The 15395-nt window shown below is 43.6% G+C and overlaps 1 protein-coding gene across 1 annotated transcript; it reads right to left on the bottom strand.

The window, feature by feature from the left end:
• Positions 1-5015: 5015 nt before the first annotated feature.
• LOC123123757 (uncharacterized) lies at positions 5016-6806 on the bottom strand. Its single transcript, XM_044544395.1, has 2 exons — positions 5740-6806; positions 5016-5365 (listed from the first exon to the last, which is right to left on the bottom strand). Exons 1-2 carry the CDS (start codon positions 6122-6124, stop codon positions 5256-5258), a joined length of 495 nt encoding a protein of 164 aa, XP_044400330.1. The 5' UTR covers positions 6125-6806; the 3' UTR covers positions 5016-5255.
• Between the last annotated feature and the right edge of the window lie 8589 nt (positions 6807-15395).

The raw sequence follows: 15395 nt of genomic DNA, 5'->3' as shown, positions 1-15395 counted from the left end.
CCCGACTATCGCCGAACACTACCGGGGGCTATTAACTTGCCTCCCAAACTAAATCCTCGATATTTTTGCTCTTACATTAGAGCTGAGGTTTAATGATCATGCTTAGCATGACAACCCAAAGAAAGGAACTGATAGCGGGACTATTTTCTTTGGAAGACATTTCTTCTGTTAAACAGTAATATAACATATCTCTCTGCGTACCTTTGTTTATAAAACCGTATGGCCAGATTGCCTTGTTTGTTGTCAATCTTTGCCCTCATAAAGGCTTTATAAAGTAGGACAAACACTCCTCGGCTACTGGCCGAGGAGGTGGAAGCCGATGGTCGGTCAACAAAGTTTTGTACAATGCCGATCCGAGCATTAATGATGTAAAGTACTTGGATACATAGAGTCATTACACATAATTTGTGATTTTACTATGGATATTGATCCTTAATTCGGCCACCCGTGCCCGCATTAAGGCTCGGGGGCTACTGGGCTTCGGGCTTATTATTTACAAATATTAAAGGGGAACATCGATCCCCTGATCTGGTGTTGCCACCCGACCAGTGTCTTGGGGGCTACTGCATTGCTTGTCCAATGCAGAAAATTTTATGTGCAATATAGTTTTCGAGGAGATTTTGATCCTCAGGTTGGTCGGCCGCACCCAACCTGAGTCTCGAGGACTGAGCACGCCGCTTTTAGTGTCCCGAAGTATTCTGCCGAGCTAGGACTTGATCCTCACGCTGATTTTGCAAATCAACCTGGGTCTCAGCGGCTACTGGGATCAGCGGTCTTACGTCATCCTTCATGTGCATCTCGGGTTTTAGACCGATACAAACCTTGAGGGCTACTGGCTATATATCTCGGCAGAGAATAAATTGCACCAATAAAAAATATTGACAAAAAATCAGCCCATAGTCGGGGTGGTGCACCACCTCGGAAGCAGTCCGGCATAAAGCTTGGGCGCTAGTGGCTGGCTCCATAGAGGGCATTTCCGGCATTAAGCTCGGCTAAACTCCTTCAACTTTTTTGAACCAAGGTGATATGACACCTCGGATATAGTCCGGCGTTGAAGCTTGGACACAGTCCGGCGTTGGAGCTCGGATACATTCTGGCGTTGGAGCTCGGAAAGTAGTCCGGCATTGGTGCTCGGCTGCAAAAGAAACCTCTAATGCAGTCCAGCGTTGGAGCTCGGACGCAAGAGGACACTGCCTCCCGGGAACAACTTCAAACCCGAGGTGTGGCATAAAAATAACAAGGCATTGATAAAGGCCGGAAACTTAAAGGGGATCCTCAGATACCCGACGTGTAAACCCGTCGAATGCATTTCGGCGATCCTCAACATCGAAGATAAAGAAGATTTGTTGAACCAGTTTTCAAGACCGACGACTGAAGATGAAGAACAGTTCGGAAGAATCGAGGAGCGTCCCTAACTTGAAGACCGGTTCAGGGGGCTACTGACGGTGTCCTGGACTAGGGGGTACTCAACACGTCATCTCCCAATCTAATAGATTGGGCCGAGGACCCCCGTGGCCGTATACTCATGGGCCAGTTCGGACAGCTGCCGCATACAAGGAAGATTCCACAAGACTTGGCGATCAAGACAAGGACTTCTCCCCACCGGCGTATTCGGCTAGGACTCTTGTTAACCTAGGCCTCTGGTGCATTATATAAACCAGGGCCAGGCTAGTCGATAGATCATATATACAAACAATCATACCATAGGCTAGCTTCTAGGGTTTAGCCTCTCTAATCTCGTGGTAGATCTACTCTTGTACTACCCATATCATCAATATTAATCAAGCAGGACGTAGGGTTTTACCTCCATCAAGAGGGCCCGAACCTGGGTAAAATATCATGTCCCCTGCCTCCTGTTACCATCGATCCTAGACGCACAGTTCGGGACCCCCTACCCGAGGTCCGCCGGTTTTGACACCGACACCTACCATAATCTCTTCGTTTGTTCTGCGCTATTAGTGACTTTGGAGTGACTCTTTGTTGCATGTTGAGGGATAGTTATGTGATCCAAGTAGGTTATTATTGTTGAGAGGACTTGCACTAGTGAAAGTATGAACCCTAGGACTTGTTTCAACGCATTGCAATACCGTTTGTGCTCACTTTTATCATTAGTTACCTTGCTGTTTTTATATTTTCAGATTACAAAAACTATTATCTACTATCCATATACCACTTGTATCACCACTCTTCGCCGAACTAGTACACCTATACAATTTACCATTGTATTGGGTGTGTTGGGGACACAAGAGACTCTTTGTTATTTGGTTGCAGGGTTGCTTGAGAGAGACCATCTTCATCCTACGCCTCCCATAGACTGATAAGCCTTAGGTCATCCACTTGAGGGAAATTTGCTATTGTCCTACAAACCTCTACACTTGGAGGCCCAACAACATCTACAAGAAGAAGGTTGTGTTGTAGACATCATAGACAAGGTTGCTTCTTCGTGGATCCTTCGTGGGTGGAGCCCTCTGTGAACTCACGCAACCGTCACCCTTCATGGATTGAAGTCTCCATCAACGTGGACGTACGATAGAACCACCTACTGGAACCACGGCAAAAATCTCCGTGTCTACATTCTGTTTGCCTTCTCTAAACCCTTCCCTTTACCTTCATATGCAATATTTTACTTTCCGCTGCTAAACTCTTAGAATTGGATGTGTAGGTTGATTGCTTGACTTGTGCTAAATTGCTAAAATCCACCAACACTTAAAATTGGGAAAGAGTTAGATTTTTATTTGGTCAAGTAGTCTAATGACCCCCCCCCCTCTAGACCTTGATACGTCTTCAACGTATCTATAATTTTTGATTGTTCCATGCTATTATATTATCTGTTTTGGATGTTTACGGGCTTTATTATACACTTTTATATTATTTTTGGGACTAACCTATTAACCCAGAGCCCAGTGCCAGTTTCTGTTTTTTCCTTGTTTTAGAGTATCGCAGAAAAGGAAAATCAAATGGAGTCCAATTGACCTGAAACTTCACGGAACTCATTTTTGGACCAGAAGAAGCCCACAGAGTACCGGAGGTGGGCCAGAAGAGTCCCGAGGCCACCATGAGGGTGGGGGGCGCGCCCTACCCCCCTGGGTGCGCCCCCTGCCTCGTGGCCGCCTCGTGGCCCCTCTGACCGACTTCTTTCGCCTATGTATATCAACATACCCTAAAAACTTCGGGGAGCAGAATAGATCGGGAGTTCCGCCGCCAGAAGCCTCTGTATCCACCGAAAACCAATCTAGACCCGTTCCGGCACCCTGCCGGGGGGGGGGATCGCTCTATGGTGGCCATCTTCATCATCCCGGCGCTCTCCATGACGAGGAGGGAGTAGTCCACCCTCGGGGCTGAGGGTATGTACCAGTAGCTATGTGTTTGATCTCTCTCTCTTTCTCTCTCTCTCTCTCTCTCTCTCTCTCTCTCGTGTTCTTGAGGTGATACGATCTTGATGTATCGCGAGCTTTGCTATTATAGTTGGATCTTATGATGTTTCTCCCCCTCTACTCTCTTGTAATGGATTGGGTTTTCCCTTTGAAGTTATCTTATCAGATTGAGTCTTTAAGGATTTGAGAACACTTGATGTATGTCTTGCATGTGCTTATCTGTGGTGACAATGGGATATCACATGATCCACTTGATGTATGTTTTCGTGATCAACTTGCGAGTTCCGTGACCTCGTGAAATTATGCATAGGGGTTGGCACATGTTTTCGTCTTGACTCTCCGGTAGAAACTTTGGGGCACTCTTTGAAGTTCTTTGTGTTGGTTGAATAGATGAATCTGAGATTGTGTGATGCATATGGTATAATCATACCCACGGATACTTGAGGTGACATTGGAGTATCTAGGTGACATTAGGGTTTTGGTTGATTTGTGTCTTAAGGTGTTATTCTAGTACAAACTCTATGATAGATTGAACGGAAAGAATAGCTTCGTGTTATTTTACTACGGACTCTTGAATAGATCGATCAGAGAGTGTCGTGGAATTGTCACGGCAGATGTCCTAGTGTGAGGACTTAGTCGTGAGGCCAACACATATATGCGGTAGCTTGAAGGGGTTGGTCGGAATCGAGAGACACACGGCGGATCAACACACAAGACAAGGATTTAGACAGCTTCAGGCCCCGGGAAACATCATCCGGTAATAGTCCTACATGCTGTTTGTGACTAGGTCTCATTATATTCACGAGGGAGTCGCCGTAAACCGGCTCCCCTTTAGTTGTGTCTAGCCTTAACGATTATTTCCTGTCCCTCTTGGGGTGCCCTGCCCCTAGGGCTATTACCGCATGATGTTTCCCGGGGCCCGAAGCTGTCTAAATCCTTGTCTTGTGTGTTGATCCGCCGTGCATCTCTCGATTCCGACCAACCCCTTCAAGCTACCGCATAGATGCATTGACCTCATGACTAAGTCCTCACACTAGGACATCTGCCATGATAATTCCACGACAGTTGGCGCCCACCGTGGGGCTCGCGCACGGTGGTGTTGAGTTCTTGGAGGGATTTCTCCCAGGGATCAAGGAGTTCATAATTTTCCAGATGAGGAAGAGATGGTCGGAGAGGATCTACATCAACTTCGAGTTCATCGATTCGGATTCATAGTTTGTGAGATTTAAGGTTCAAGAAAATCGAGGTTGCGATATGTTAGCTGCTGCAAGTCGCTAAGTCAACAGGAGTCGTCAACCTAAAACCAGATTGATTTCCCTTTGCGTAAACTAAGTCATCACCAAGACCGCTTTGGACACCCTGCAAGTCTAGAGGCCATCAATCGAAGCTACTGTTTACTCCAGGAGGAGATCAAAGACATGCCAAATACTCCCGTCAAGATCAATCGAGTAGTACTACTATTCATCAGGAAGTGATGCTGGCGTTCGGATCCGCACGCGCGCAGCCAAAACGTAAAGGTCAAACCTCAACACGGCTCGGACGGTTTGTTCAAATCAGCCACGACCTGGACTCGGACAATTCTGCAACGCCAACCTCGCCCTGAGCTGCCATACGCTGCGTCAGGATAAGAATGTGCTAGAGGAGACTTGGCATCCACTCCCACGTGAAGCTAAGGAGGAATAAAAAAGGGTCACGTGATGAAGGATCCAATCCAGATTGACAGATAGCAATTCTAATAGTCAAAAGATCAACCAAGGAATCAAACGGCCACACGGATGCCAAGGTTAATGATGAAGTTTTTTCAAAGTTAATAGTGAAGTTTTTTCCTCTTCTCCACAGCGAGCCATCGCTCTGAGCAGCCATTTTCAGACCGGCCAGGCCTCAGTTGAGCCGCCGTGGCCAGTCTCCATTAAGACCCGCCGTGAGCCTGCCTTCACTGCCATTTTGGTTCAATGCACCCGCCTGGGTTGACCCGTCTGCCTTCGTCACCGCTGCAGCGTGGTTTGTTTTTGTTAGGAATAGAATTAGAGCACTTGATTATTTACTAATTATCAAGTCCTAATTAAGGAACCGACTTAGGAACCGACTATGTATTCTCTAACTGCTAGAAGCAGTTGTACTTCCTCTCTCATGTTAGCAACTGCTTAGTGCAGTTACTGTTATGACTCACGCATTAGCAACCGCTGCTTGCGGTTAGAAATACTCTAACAAATTTGTAACCGCTCCCTGTATATATATAGTGCCCAATCAATGAGAATCATTCACTTCTAGAAAATCACTTTTTCACTTTACACGTTATCAGTACTCGCTCTACCAAGAGCGACAAAGAGCCATCACAGGAAAGGTAAGAATGGCAGGGAGGGACCTGTCGTTGCTTGCTTTCGCCATTGCACGCTTCCTCCAGAGAGAGAACCGTCGCTGTCCACGCACCCATCGCCACCGTGCTGCAAGTCGCCGTCGCCGTCAGGGACTTGCCGCAAGGAGTGGCCCTCGCTGCCGCTTTTTCGCCTGGAACCACCGCCAGAACCGCCGCCGTGGGTACGCACGCCAAGGCAACCGCCCTCTCCGTGGGCGAGCACCAACGGTGCACCAGGCTGGACCCTCGGCTCCGACCACCCCTGCAAACCATGTTGGGCCTTCAGCTCCGGCTCCGGCCGTCGCCGACGACTACATCGTACCAATGACTCCGTCGCCATCTGTCTTGACCATCCCTCCGATGGATTGGCTCCTTGGAGGTCCATCGGCGCCATTCCTCAAAAAAGAAGAGATGTTCCCTTGCGAACTCGCGCCACCGCCTCTGCCCCCGTACTGCGTACGGCACGGGTTCGAATCGTGCCCAGAGCGTACGGGCGCACCACCGCGGAAGCCGTCTCCGACGCCATCAGACGAACTGTCGGAGCACTTCATCCCTCCTGGATACGGCCCCGTCCCGGATCTCCCATCCCCGCCGCCGGCGGCAGCGGGAACCGGCGGCTACCCTTCCATCCCCGACTTGAACATCAAGATCAAGGTTGAAGAAGAGAAGATAGAGGACCAGGGCTCGTCGTCGATGCCACCACGTTCATCATCGGCGACACCACCTCCTCCGGCACCGCCTCTTCCTCCGACGCCTCCGCCGGAAGCCCGCCGGATCCTGCGCCAATTCGTCGTGGCCATGGCGCAGAACCGCGCAACCCTTCATGGCGCGTGGTCACCGGATGCCCTTGGCCTCACCGGTGCCCCTGGGGCGAGCAGCAGCGGAGCAAGCCGTGCTGTGAAGCGGGGCCCACCTCGCTTCCATTGAAGACGGTGAGACGGGGCAGGGAGAGCTAACGAGCAGCGGTGCTGAGTCCAGGTACGAACAGAGAAGGAGAATTGGAAGTGGCGGAGACGTAGGGAAACTAGCGATCCTGCTCTCCTTATCCTCTCTCTGTCGGTGCATGGGCCAGGCCAACTCTCCCCACTCCTCACCTAATCAGGCCTACAGGCCAATAACTCCAATAAATGGTTGCTGGTGTTGTGGTGTTTTCAACGGAGAATAGCCATAGTATTTGTATATTGCATAGCAGCCGGTTTTGTTTATTTGAGAGTGCTATTTTATTGTACTAAGAACCTTTGTTTATTATATTCAATTTGTACTGTATTGTAAGTTTGGATATCTAGACCATGTATTATCTAAATAAAGTCTCAGACTACGTGTACATATTCTACATGATTGCTTCAGCATTTCCTTTTAGAATATGTAGTTCATAAGTACAACAATTTTTATTTACAAATTCATATTTCGGGATCACAGGGTAGATGAGGCATCTACTGCACTTTGCAGATTATCCTCATTGCTGAAAGATCTACGTTTCGCCTCTTTTGTTCTGGCAAAATGACTATCTTCGAGTGCTCTCCCAAATATGCAAATTGATGTGATTACCTCGAATATTATACTTGCAAAAGACAAGGTAACTGTGTGATCTACTGCATCAAATTGCAGACTATCCACTCTTACTGTGAGGTCTACATCTAGTCATTTAACAGATGACTACCTTCAAAGTGTTTTTGTAAAATTTAGTATAGCACAAGGTAATGGATATATGAACATCTACTGGTCAAAACCAGATTATGTTCTCCATTGCTGCGAGATCTACAGCACAACGGTGACTATCTTCAAAGTGTCATTTACATAAAATGAGGTCTACACATATAAGTATAAAGCATCAGCTATACTTCAGAACTTTGTTCTTTTGAAGCATTTGTTGTTACTTAAATTTTACTCATAGTAAAACTAATTTATGCCTGATCACAACATGTAGGAAAATGGCTGGCGTCATGAATAGAGAATTTCATGAACTTGAGCTAGATGGTAGTAATTATTTATCATGGGCTATGGATACCAAGATAGCATTAGAATGTCGTAAACTTGGTTCCACAATTATCACACCTGTTGAAGGCGCTACGGAAATACCGCAAGCAGTCAAATATGGAGCATTAAGTTTTATGAGGCATCACCTCCATCCTGATTTAAAAACAGAATATTTAATGGAGGAGGATCCACTTGCTTTATGGAACTCTCTCAAGGAGAGATATGACCAACAAAGAGTAGTTATGCTACCAGAAGCCCAAAGAGAATGGTCCCTCATAAGGTTCCAAGATTTCAAATCCGTGGTAGCATACAACTCTGCAGTTCACAAGGTTAATTCTAAACTAAGATTTTGCAACCTAGCAATTTCAGAAGAAGATCTCATTGAGAAGACCTTGTGCACGTTCCACCCCTCGATGAGAGTACTACAACAGCAGTACCGTCAACAAAAATACAAAAAGTATTCTGAGCTCATATACACTTTACTTCAGGTTGAGAAACATGATGAACTTCTCATGAAGAATCATCAGGCACGCCCAACGGGCTCCATGCCACTCCCTGAAGCACATGCTAACACTCAGTCTACTAAAAAGTATGGGGGGAATAAAAAGAATTTCAAGAAATTCAATGGAAAGTGGAAAAGGAACAACAAGAAGAAAACATTTGGTCAATCTAAAGGTAAAGGTCATTTTAAGAAAGATGACCGAAACACCAAATCCGAGATTTGTCAAAGGTGTGGATGTACTAACCATCGTACTAGCAAATGCCGAACTCCTAAGCATCTAGCGGATTTATATCTCAAATCCACTGGGAAAGGCAAACAAGTTCATGGAAAAGCAGAAGCTCACTTCAACGCTTTACAACAAGAAGAGAACCTTGAAGCTAGCACTTCTCAAAGCGCTCCTAAGGAAACAAGGAAGAAGGATGAAGATCTTCTTGATGTCGACAACATGATGGTGGAATACACCCAAGACGCATATGAAGATCTCATATAATCTCCACATCACTCATTTGATGTTATCAGCTATTTTATTGTAATAATGGAAGTTATAATTTGTATAACTCTAAGTAGAATAAAGTCCTACGGACCAATCATCTTATGTAATTCAGACATAATGTCATATTTATATGTGTAACTATAATATGAATACTTTATATGTATTTATATGTGAGTAATGAATAAAATTTCATCCTAAAATATTCTCTTACTCTATATAGATCTTACGGGAAGATAATCCAATGGAAGAAGAACTATGTTTGGTGGACAGTTGTACCACTAACACAATATTAAGGGAAATAAAATATTTCCAAACTCTAACTAAGAGACAAGGGAATATTATGACCATTACCGGTCGCGATGCGTCAATTATTGGTTCAAGACGAGCCACACTCGTTCTGCCTATGGGTACTACCATTGTAATTGAGGATGCACTCTTGCATCCTGAATCTACTCGCACCCTTCTAAGTTTCAAAGACATTCGATCAAATAATTTCCATATGGAAACTATCTCTGAAAATAATACTGAATATTTGCTTTTAACAAAGAGCAATGGGTCTGAGAAACAAATTCTTGAGAAATTCCCCTCACTTTCATCTAGATTATATTACAGTTATATAAAACCCGTACCACATGTTGCGTACAAAATAATTTTTCAAGACCTTGGTAAATTCAAGACTTGGCATGATCGCCTAGGTCATCCTGGCATAGGGATGATGAGAAAAATTATTGACAATTCTATTGGTCACAGCCTTCCAACTAAAAGATTCCCTAAATCATCAGATTTGTGTGCACCGCATGTGCAACTGGGAAATTAATTATAAAACCATCTTATCTTAAAGTAAAAAATGAGTCATTAAATTTCCTTGAATGCATTCAAGGAGATATATGTGGTCCAATTCAACCACTATCAGGACCCTTTAGGTATTTCATGGTACTCATAGATGCATCTACTAGATGGTCACACGTGTGTCTATTATCCACACGTAATCATGCCTTTGCCAAGTTAATTGCTCAGATTATCAAATTAAGAGCAAACCATCCCGAAAATAAGATAAAAACAATTCAAATGGATAATGCTGCTGAATTTTCTTCACGCGCATTTAATGACTATTGCATGGCTATGGGCATTAATTTAGAACATTTGGTGCCTTATGTTCATATTCAAAATGGATTGGCTGAATCTCTCATAAAAAGAGTAAAATTAATTGCTCGACCATTATTACAGAATTGTAATTTGCCAACATTTTGTTGGGCACATGCGGTATTACACGCCGCAGATCTGATAAAAATCAGACCAACTGCATATCACACAACCTCCCCGCTGCAACTAGTTCGTGGCACTCAGCCAAGTATTTCCCATCTGCGAAAATTTGGTTGCGCAGTATACGTACCGATATCACCACCCCAGTGTACAACCATAGGCCCCCACAGAAAACTTGGGATCTATGTGGGTTATAATTCTCCGTCAATTATAAAATATCCTGAACCTCTTACAGGGGACCTGTTTACTGCTCGATACGCTGATTCTATTTTTGATGAGGACCATTTCCCGGCATTAGGGGGAGAATCAAACCACAAAGAATGTCAGGAAATAGATTGTAATGTAATAGGCATCCAGTCCTTAGATCCATGTACTAAAGAATCTGAAACTGAAGTTTAGAGGATTATAGATTTGCAACACATTGCAAATAATCTGCCATATGCATTTACTGACCATAAAGGTGTCACTAAATCACATATTCCCGCTGTTAATACACCAGAACGAGTGGAGGTACCAAGTAAAACCACTCAAACCCCAAATGAAAGTAAGAGGGGGAGAAATCTGGTTAGCCGGAATATAGGTTCTCAGAAGCCTCCGCGGAAACAGAGGAAATCAAATCCTCTACCAGTAAATGCAATTCAACCTCAAGTTGAAGGACACCAATCAGATGCTCAACATCTAGAACCCAGCATAAATGCGCATACAAATATAATAGCTGGGACATCGGAACACCATGACTCTATTGTTGTGGGAAATCACATAGAGTCTGAAGGTATAAAAGAAATTTCCATAAACTATATAGAAACAGGAGAATCATACAACAGAGAGACTACAACTGTCGACATAAATTTTGCCTCTGAAATTGCTGAAACCCTTCAACTGGATCCAGAACCAAAGACCGCCAGGGATTGCCTCAAGCTCCTGATTGGCCTAAATGGAAGGAAGCAATTGAGGCAGAACTGCGCTCGCTCGACAAAAGAGAGGTATTTTCCTCAGTAATACCTACTCCTCAGAATGTCTTCCCTGTGGGAGCAAAATGGGTTTTTGTTCGAAAAAGGAATGAAAACAACGAGGTGGTGAGATACAAAGCGAGGCTTGTAGCACAAGGGTTCACGCAGAGACCTGGCATCGATTATGATGATACATACTCTCCTGTCATGAGTAGAATAACATTTCGATATTTAATATCTTTGGCAGTACAAATGAATTTATCTATGCAGTTAATGGACGTAGTGACAGCATACTTGTATGGGTCACTAAAATCGGACATATATATGAAAGTTCCTGAAGGACTTAAAATGCCGAATCCAAAAGCAAATCGCAACGCATATTGTGTAAAATTACGAAAGTCACTCTATGGCTTAAAACAGTCGGGTAGAATGTGGTATAACCGACTGAGTGAGTTTCTTATTCAGAAAGGATACTCAAATAATGATGATTGCCCTTGTGTATTTATAAAGAAATCCTCAAATGGATTTTGCATCATCTCAGTGTACGTTGATGATCTCAGTATCATTGGGAGTACACATGATATAAAAGAAGCACGCAATCATTTAATGACGGAATTTGAGATGAAAGATTTGGGAAAGACCAAATTTTGCTTAGGCATACAGCTTGAGCATCTTCCCTCAGGAATTTTAGTATACCAACCTGCTTATATCCAAAAGGTTTTGGAAAAATTCAATATGGATAAATCATATCCAACCAAAACACCCATGGTTGTCAGATCCCTTGATATGAATAAAGATCCTTTTAGACCTCGGGATGATGATGAAGAGATATTAGGACCTGAGTTCCCGTATCTCAGTGCTATTGGTGCGCTAATGTACCTTGCAAATTGCACCAGGCCTGATATTGCATTTGCGGTAAATTTACTAGCTAGACATAGCGCTACTCCAACAAAATGTCATTGGACAGGAGTAAAGAATATCTTTAGATATTTACATGGCACAAAAGATCTTGGCTTATTCTATCAGAAAAACGAAGATATGACTATGGTAGGATATACTGACGCTGGCTATTTATCTGATCCTCACAATGCTAGGTAACAGACAGGTTTCGTATTCTTATATGGTGGAACTGCTTTTTCATGGAAGTCACAAAAACAGACTCTCGTAGCAACTTTCACTAATCATTCTGAAATAATTGCATTATTTGAAGCATCAAAGGAATGTGTATGGCTTCGCAGGATGATTAACCACATTCAAACTTCGTGTGGTATTGGTTCATTAGGATCACCAACTATTATTTATGAAGATAATGCAGCTTGCATTGCTCAAATGCAAATGGGTTATATTAAAAGTAATATCACAAAACATATTTCTCCTAAGTTGTTCTTTCCACATTCATTACAGAAAGATGGAGAAATTGATATTTTGCAAACCAAATCATGTGACAATTTAGCAGATTTGTTCACAAAGTCCTTACCAAATTCAACTTTCCAGAAATGTATTCATGGGATTGGTATGAGACTTTTTCGAGATTTGCAAATTTCAGGGGGAGAAAAACTCCTAGAATTATAACCCTTTAGTTATCATCAGATAATAATTATTGTACTCTTTTCCTTTATGAGTTTTTGCATCAGTTTTCTCATAAAAGGTTTTTAATGAGGCAATATAAATTATACCATATCGTCTTCTCCTTATATTTTTCCCACAGGGTTTTAAAGGAGTTTTCAATGGTGTATCTATTACTCCTCATATTTTTCCCACAGGGTTTTTGGGGGAGGTTCTTAAATTGCAGAAATGATTCTCAAGCAGGATGACGATTATATAAGAAGCACTAGATGATGAAATATACAAGAAGCACTGGATGATGGATTCTTCTAGAAGATGCGTGATCCAAGGGGGAGTGTTAGGAATAGAATTAGAGTACTTGATTATTTACTAATTATCGAGTCCTAATTAAGGAACCGGCTTAGGAACCGACTATGTATTCTCTAACTGCTAGAAGCAGTTGTACTTCCTCTCTCATGTTAGCAACTGCTTAGTGCAGTTACTGTCATGACTCACGCATTAGCAACCGCTGCTTGCGGTTAGAAATACTCTCACAGATTTGTAACCGCTCCCTGTATATATAGTGCCCAATCAATGAGAATCATTCACTTCTGGAAAATCACTTTTTCACTTTACAGTTTTAAGTTGCCCTCACCAACGCGCACTGAACCGCTGAAGGGTTGACCCGCTGCCCCTCTTATGGCTTGCCGGGCCTGACTGCTGACTCGCCATGCCTGGTTCTTTTTGGATGCATCCCGCGGGTACGTTGACTGCTCAAAAGACTCCTGCGGTGGCGAGGGACAGTGGCAGCCTCGTTCATCTGGTCTGCATTCATATGGTGTGGAAGATATTGAACCACATGCACACGGTTACACGAAGTGCACCCGAAGACAGACTGCAAAACACTGGTATTGTGGATACATTACATAGTACTGCTAGTACTACATGGAGATTAAAAACTACTGCCGTTTCTTCATCTCATCAAGAAAATGAGTTTTTTATGGACAGAATAAAAAAAGCAATAAATCATTGCGGCAGTCGCGAAGGCCACATGGGGGCTACTGCCACATCAGCTAGACGTACATGCAGGCGGTTTATTTTCTGACCAACTACGTCCAGCATTATCTACCGTCAGTGTTCGTATTCATCCGATAAAATACCAGGCGCTATTTACCCTATTTATTTTTAAACACATATTTTCGAGCAAAATTACTTTGCCCTGCTGTATTTTATATGCAGGAGAATTATTCACTACGTAGGTGTCACAAAGGAGCGTGCGCCAATATTATTTTTGCGCTAGCACGTTCGTGTCGTGTTCAGGACGGATATGTGCGCAAGTCGTCGCCCCCGCTACATCAACACACGCAACAGACTCATCGCCCGCACCCGCGGCCGACTCGCCCGCGTCCTTGCCGTTTCCAATTCCAGTGCCGACTCTCCCCGTTTGCGCCGGCTTACAACACCGGTGCCGACTCTCCCCGTTTGCGCCGGCTTACAATGTCATGGCCGGCTCATCTGTCTGCTCCCGCGGCCGACTCGGCCGAGATTGATTTTAGCTTCACCATGGTGATCATCAACTCCGCGGTGAATAGTTTTCTGGCTTGACATATCAGGTGAAATCTATTCAGTATATTTTTATTGTTTTCTTTAAAGAGCAATTACTCTGGCTTGCAAATTTCTCCAATGCAGGACAGGTTGTCTACTGCAAAAAGGGACTATTATATCACTGAGCTGTTGAATGACTCATACCAGTTTATATCATGGTTAAATATGAAGAATCTCAAGACAACTCCTCGAGTCATCTTAAGACTCGAGGGCTACAATGACATGACTCGACAAAATTGGCCAGTATCAGTGAATCAAGAACTCCGGGTCATTGGAGGGAAAAAAATAAGCCGGCCCCGGAAACTACTGCTATATTGATAAAGATTTAAAGGCCATGAGAAAAATTCCCGGCTCGAAATGAAGAATGCCAGTTTAAAATCCGGTTCAAGGGAAATTTATCTACCACAAAGCTTTGAAGCTCTCAAATCCGGTTCAAAATCCTGCTCAAGGTAAATTTGTCTCTCACAAAGCTTTGAAACTCTCAATATCCGGTTTAAGAATTTCCGGTTCGAAAAGAATTAATCTCTCGCAAGTCCGAGTTCTCAGGAAAAATTAAAGGGACCAAAGAGAGTTTGTTGCAAAGCAAAACTCAAACATAGGTACCCTGCTTCCAAAACCCACTAGGGGGCTTCTTGATCATATTCGAATCATAGCTTAACCCCTTTTGGGTTCGACTTTGATCATATTCGAATCAGAGTCGTTAAAAAAGTCTCAAGGTCATTTGGGGGCTTCTTGTTCAAACATAGGTCATATTCGAACCAAAGAGAACATAGCTATCGGTACCCTCTTGATCGGCACAATGCCAAACTCACTAGGGGGCTTCTTGATCGTATTTGAATCATACCTTAACCCCTTTTGGGTCCGACTTTGATCGTATTCGAATCAGGGTCATTAAAAAACTCTCAAGGTCATTTGGGGGCTTCCTGTTCAAACATAGGTCGTATTCGAATCAAAGAGAACATAGTTGTCGGTACCCTCTTGATTGGCGCAACGCCAAAGCCACTAGGGGCTACATGATCGTATTCGAATCCTAGCTTAACCCCTTTGGTCCGGTTTATTGATCGTATTCGAATCAGAAACCTAAAATTCTTCTTTCTATTTTGCTTAAGTTTTTTGAAAAAAATCTTTGGTTTTGTCTTGGGACCTTTTTGTTCATATCTGAAGCATATATGTGGTTTCGATTAACCCGGCTTGACTTTGGATGATAAGTCGCCATATATGAAAATCATAAACATTTGGAAGTTTTTGGCTTCTAAAGATTGGGTTATCACCCTTACTGCACAGGTATCCTAAACCGGTAGTATGATTCAATATCACGAGAACCGTTATT

The sequence above is a fragment of the Triticum aestivum genome, chromosome 1A, assembly GCF_018294505.1.
Source record: "Triticum aestivum cultivar Chinese Spring chromosome 1A, IWGSC CS RefSeq v2.1, whole genome shotgun sequence".
Classification (NCBI taxonomy): domain Eukaryota; kingdom Viridiplantae; phylum Streptophyta; class Magnoliopsida; order Poales; family Poaceae; genus Triticum; species Triticum aestivum.
The sequence above is the reverse complement of the archived record's forward strand: the minus strand, read 5'-3'. Positions and strand labels throughout refer to the sequence as shown.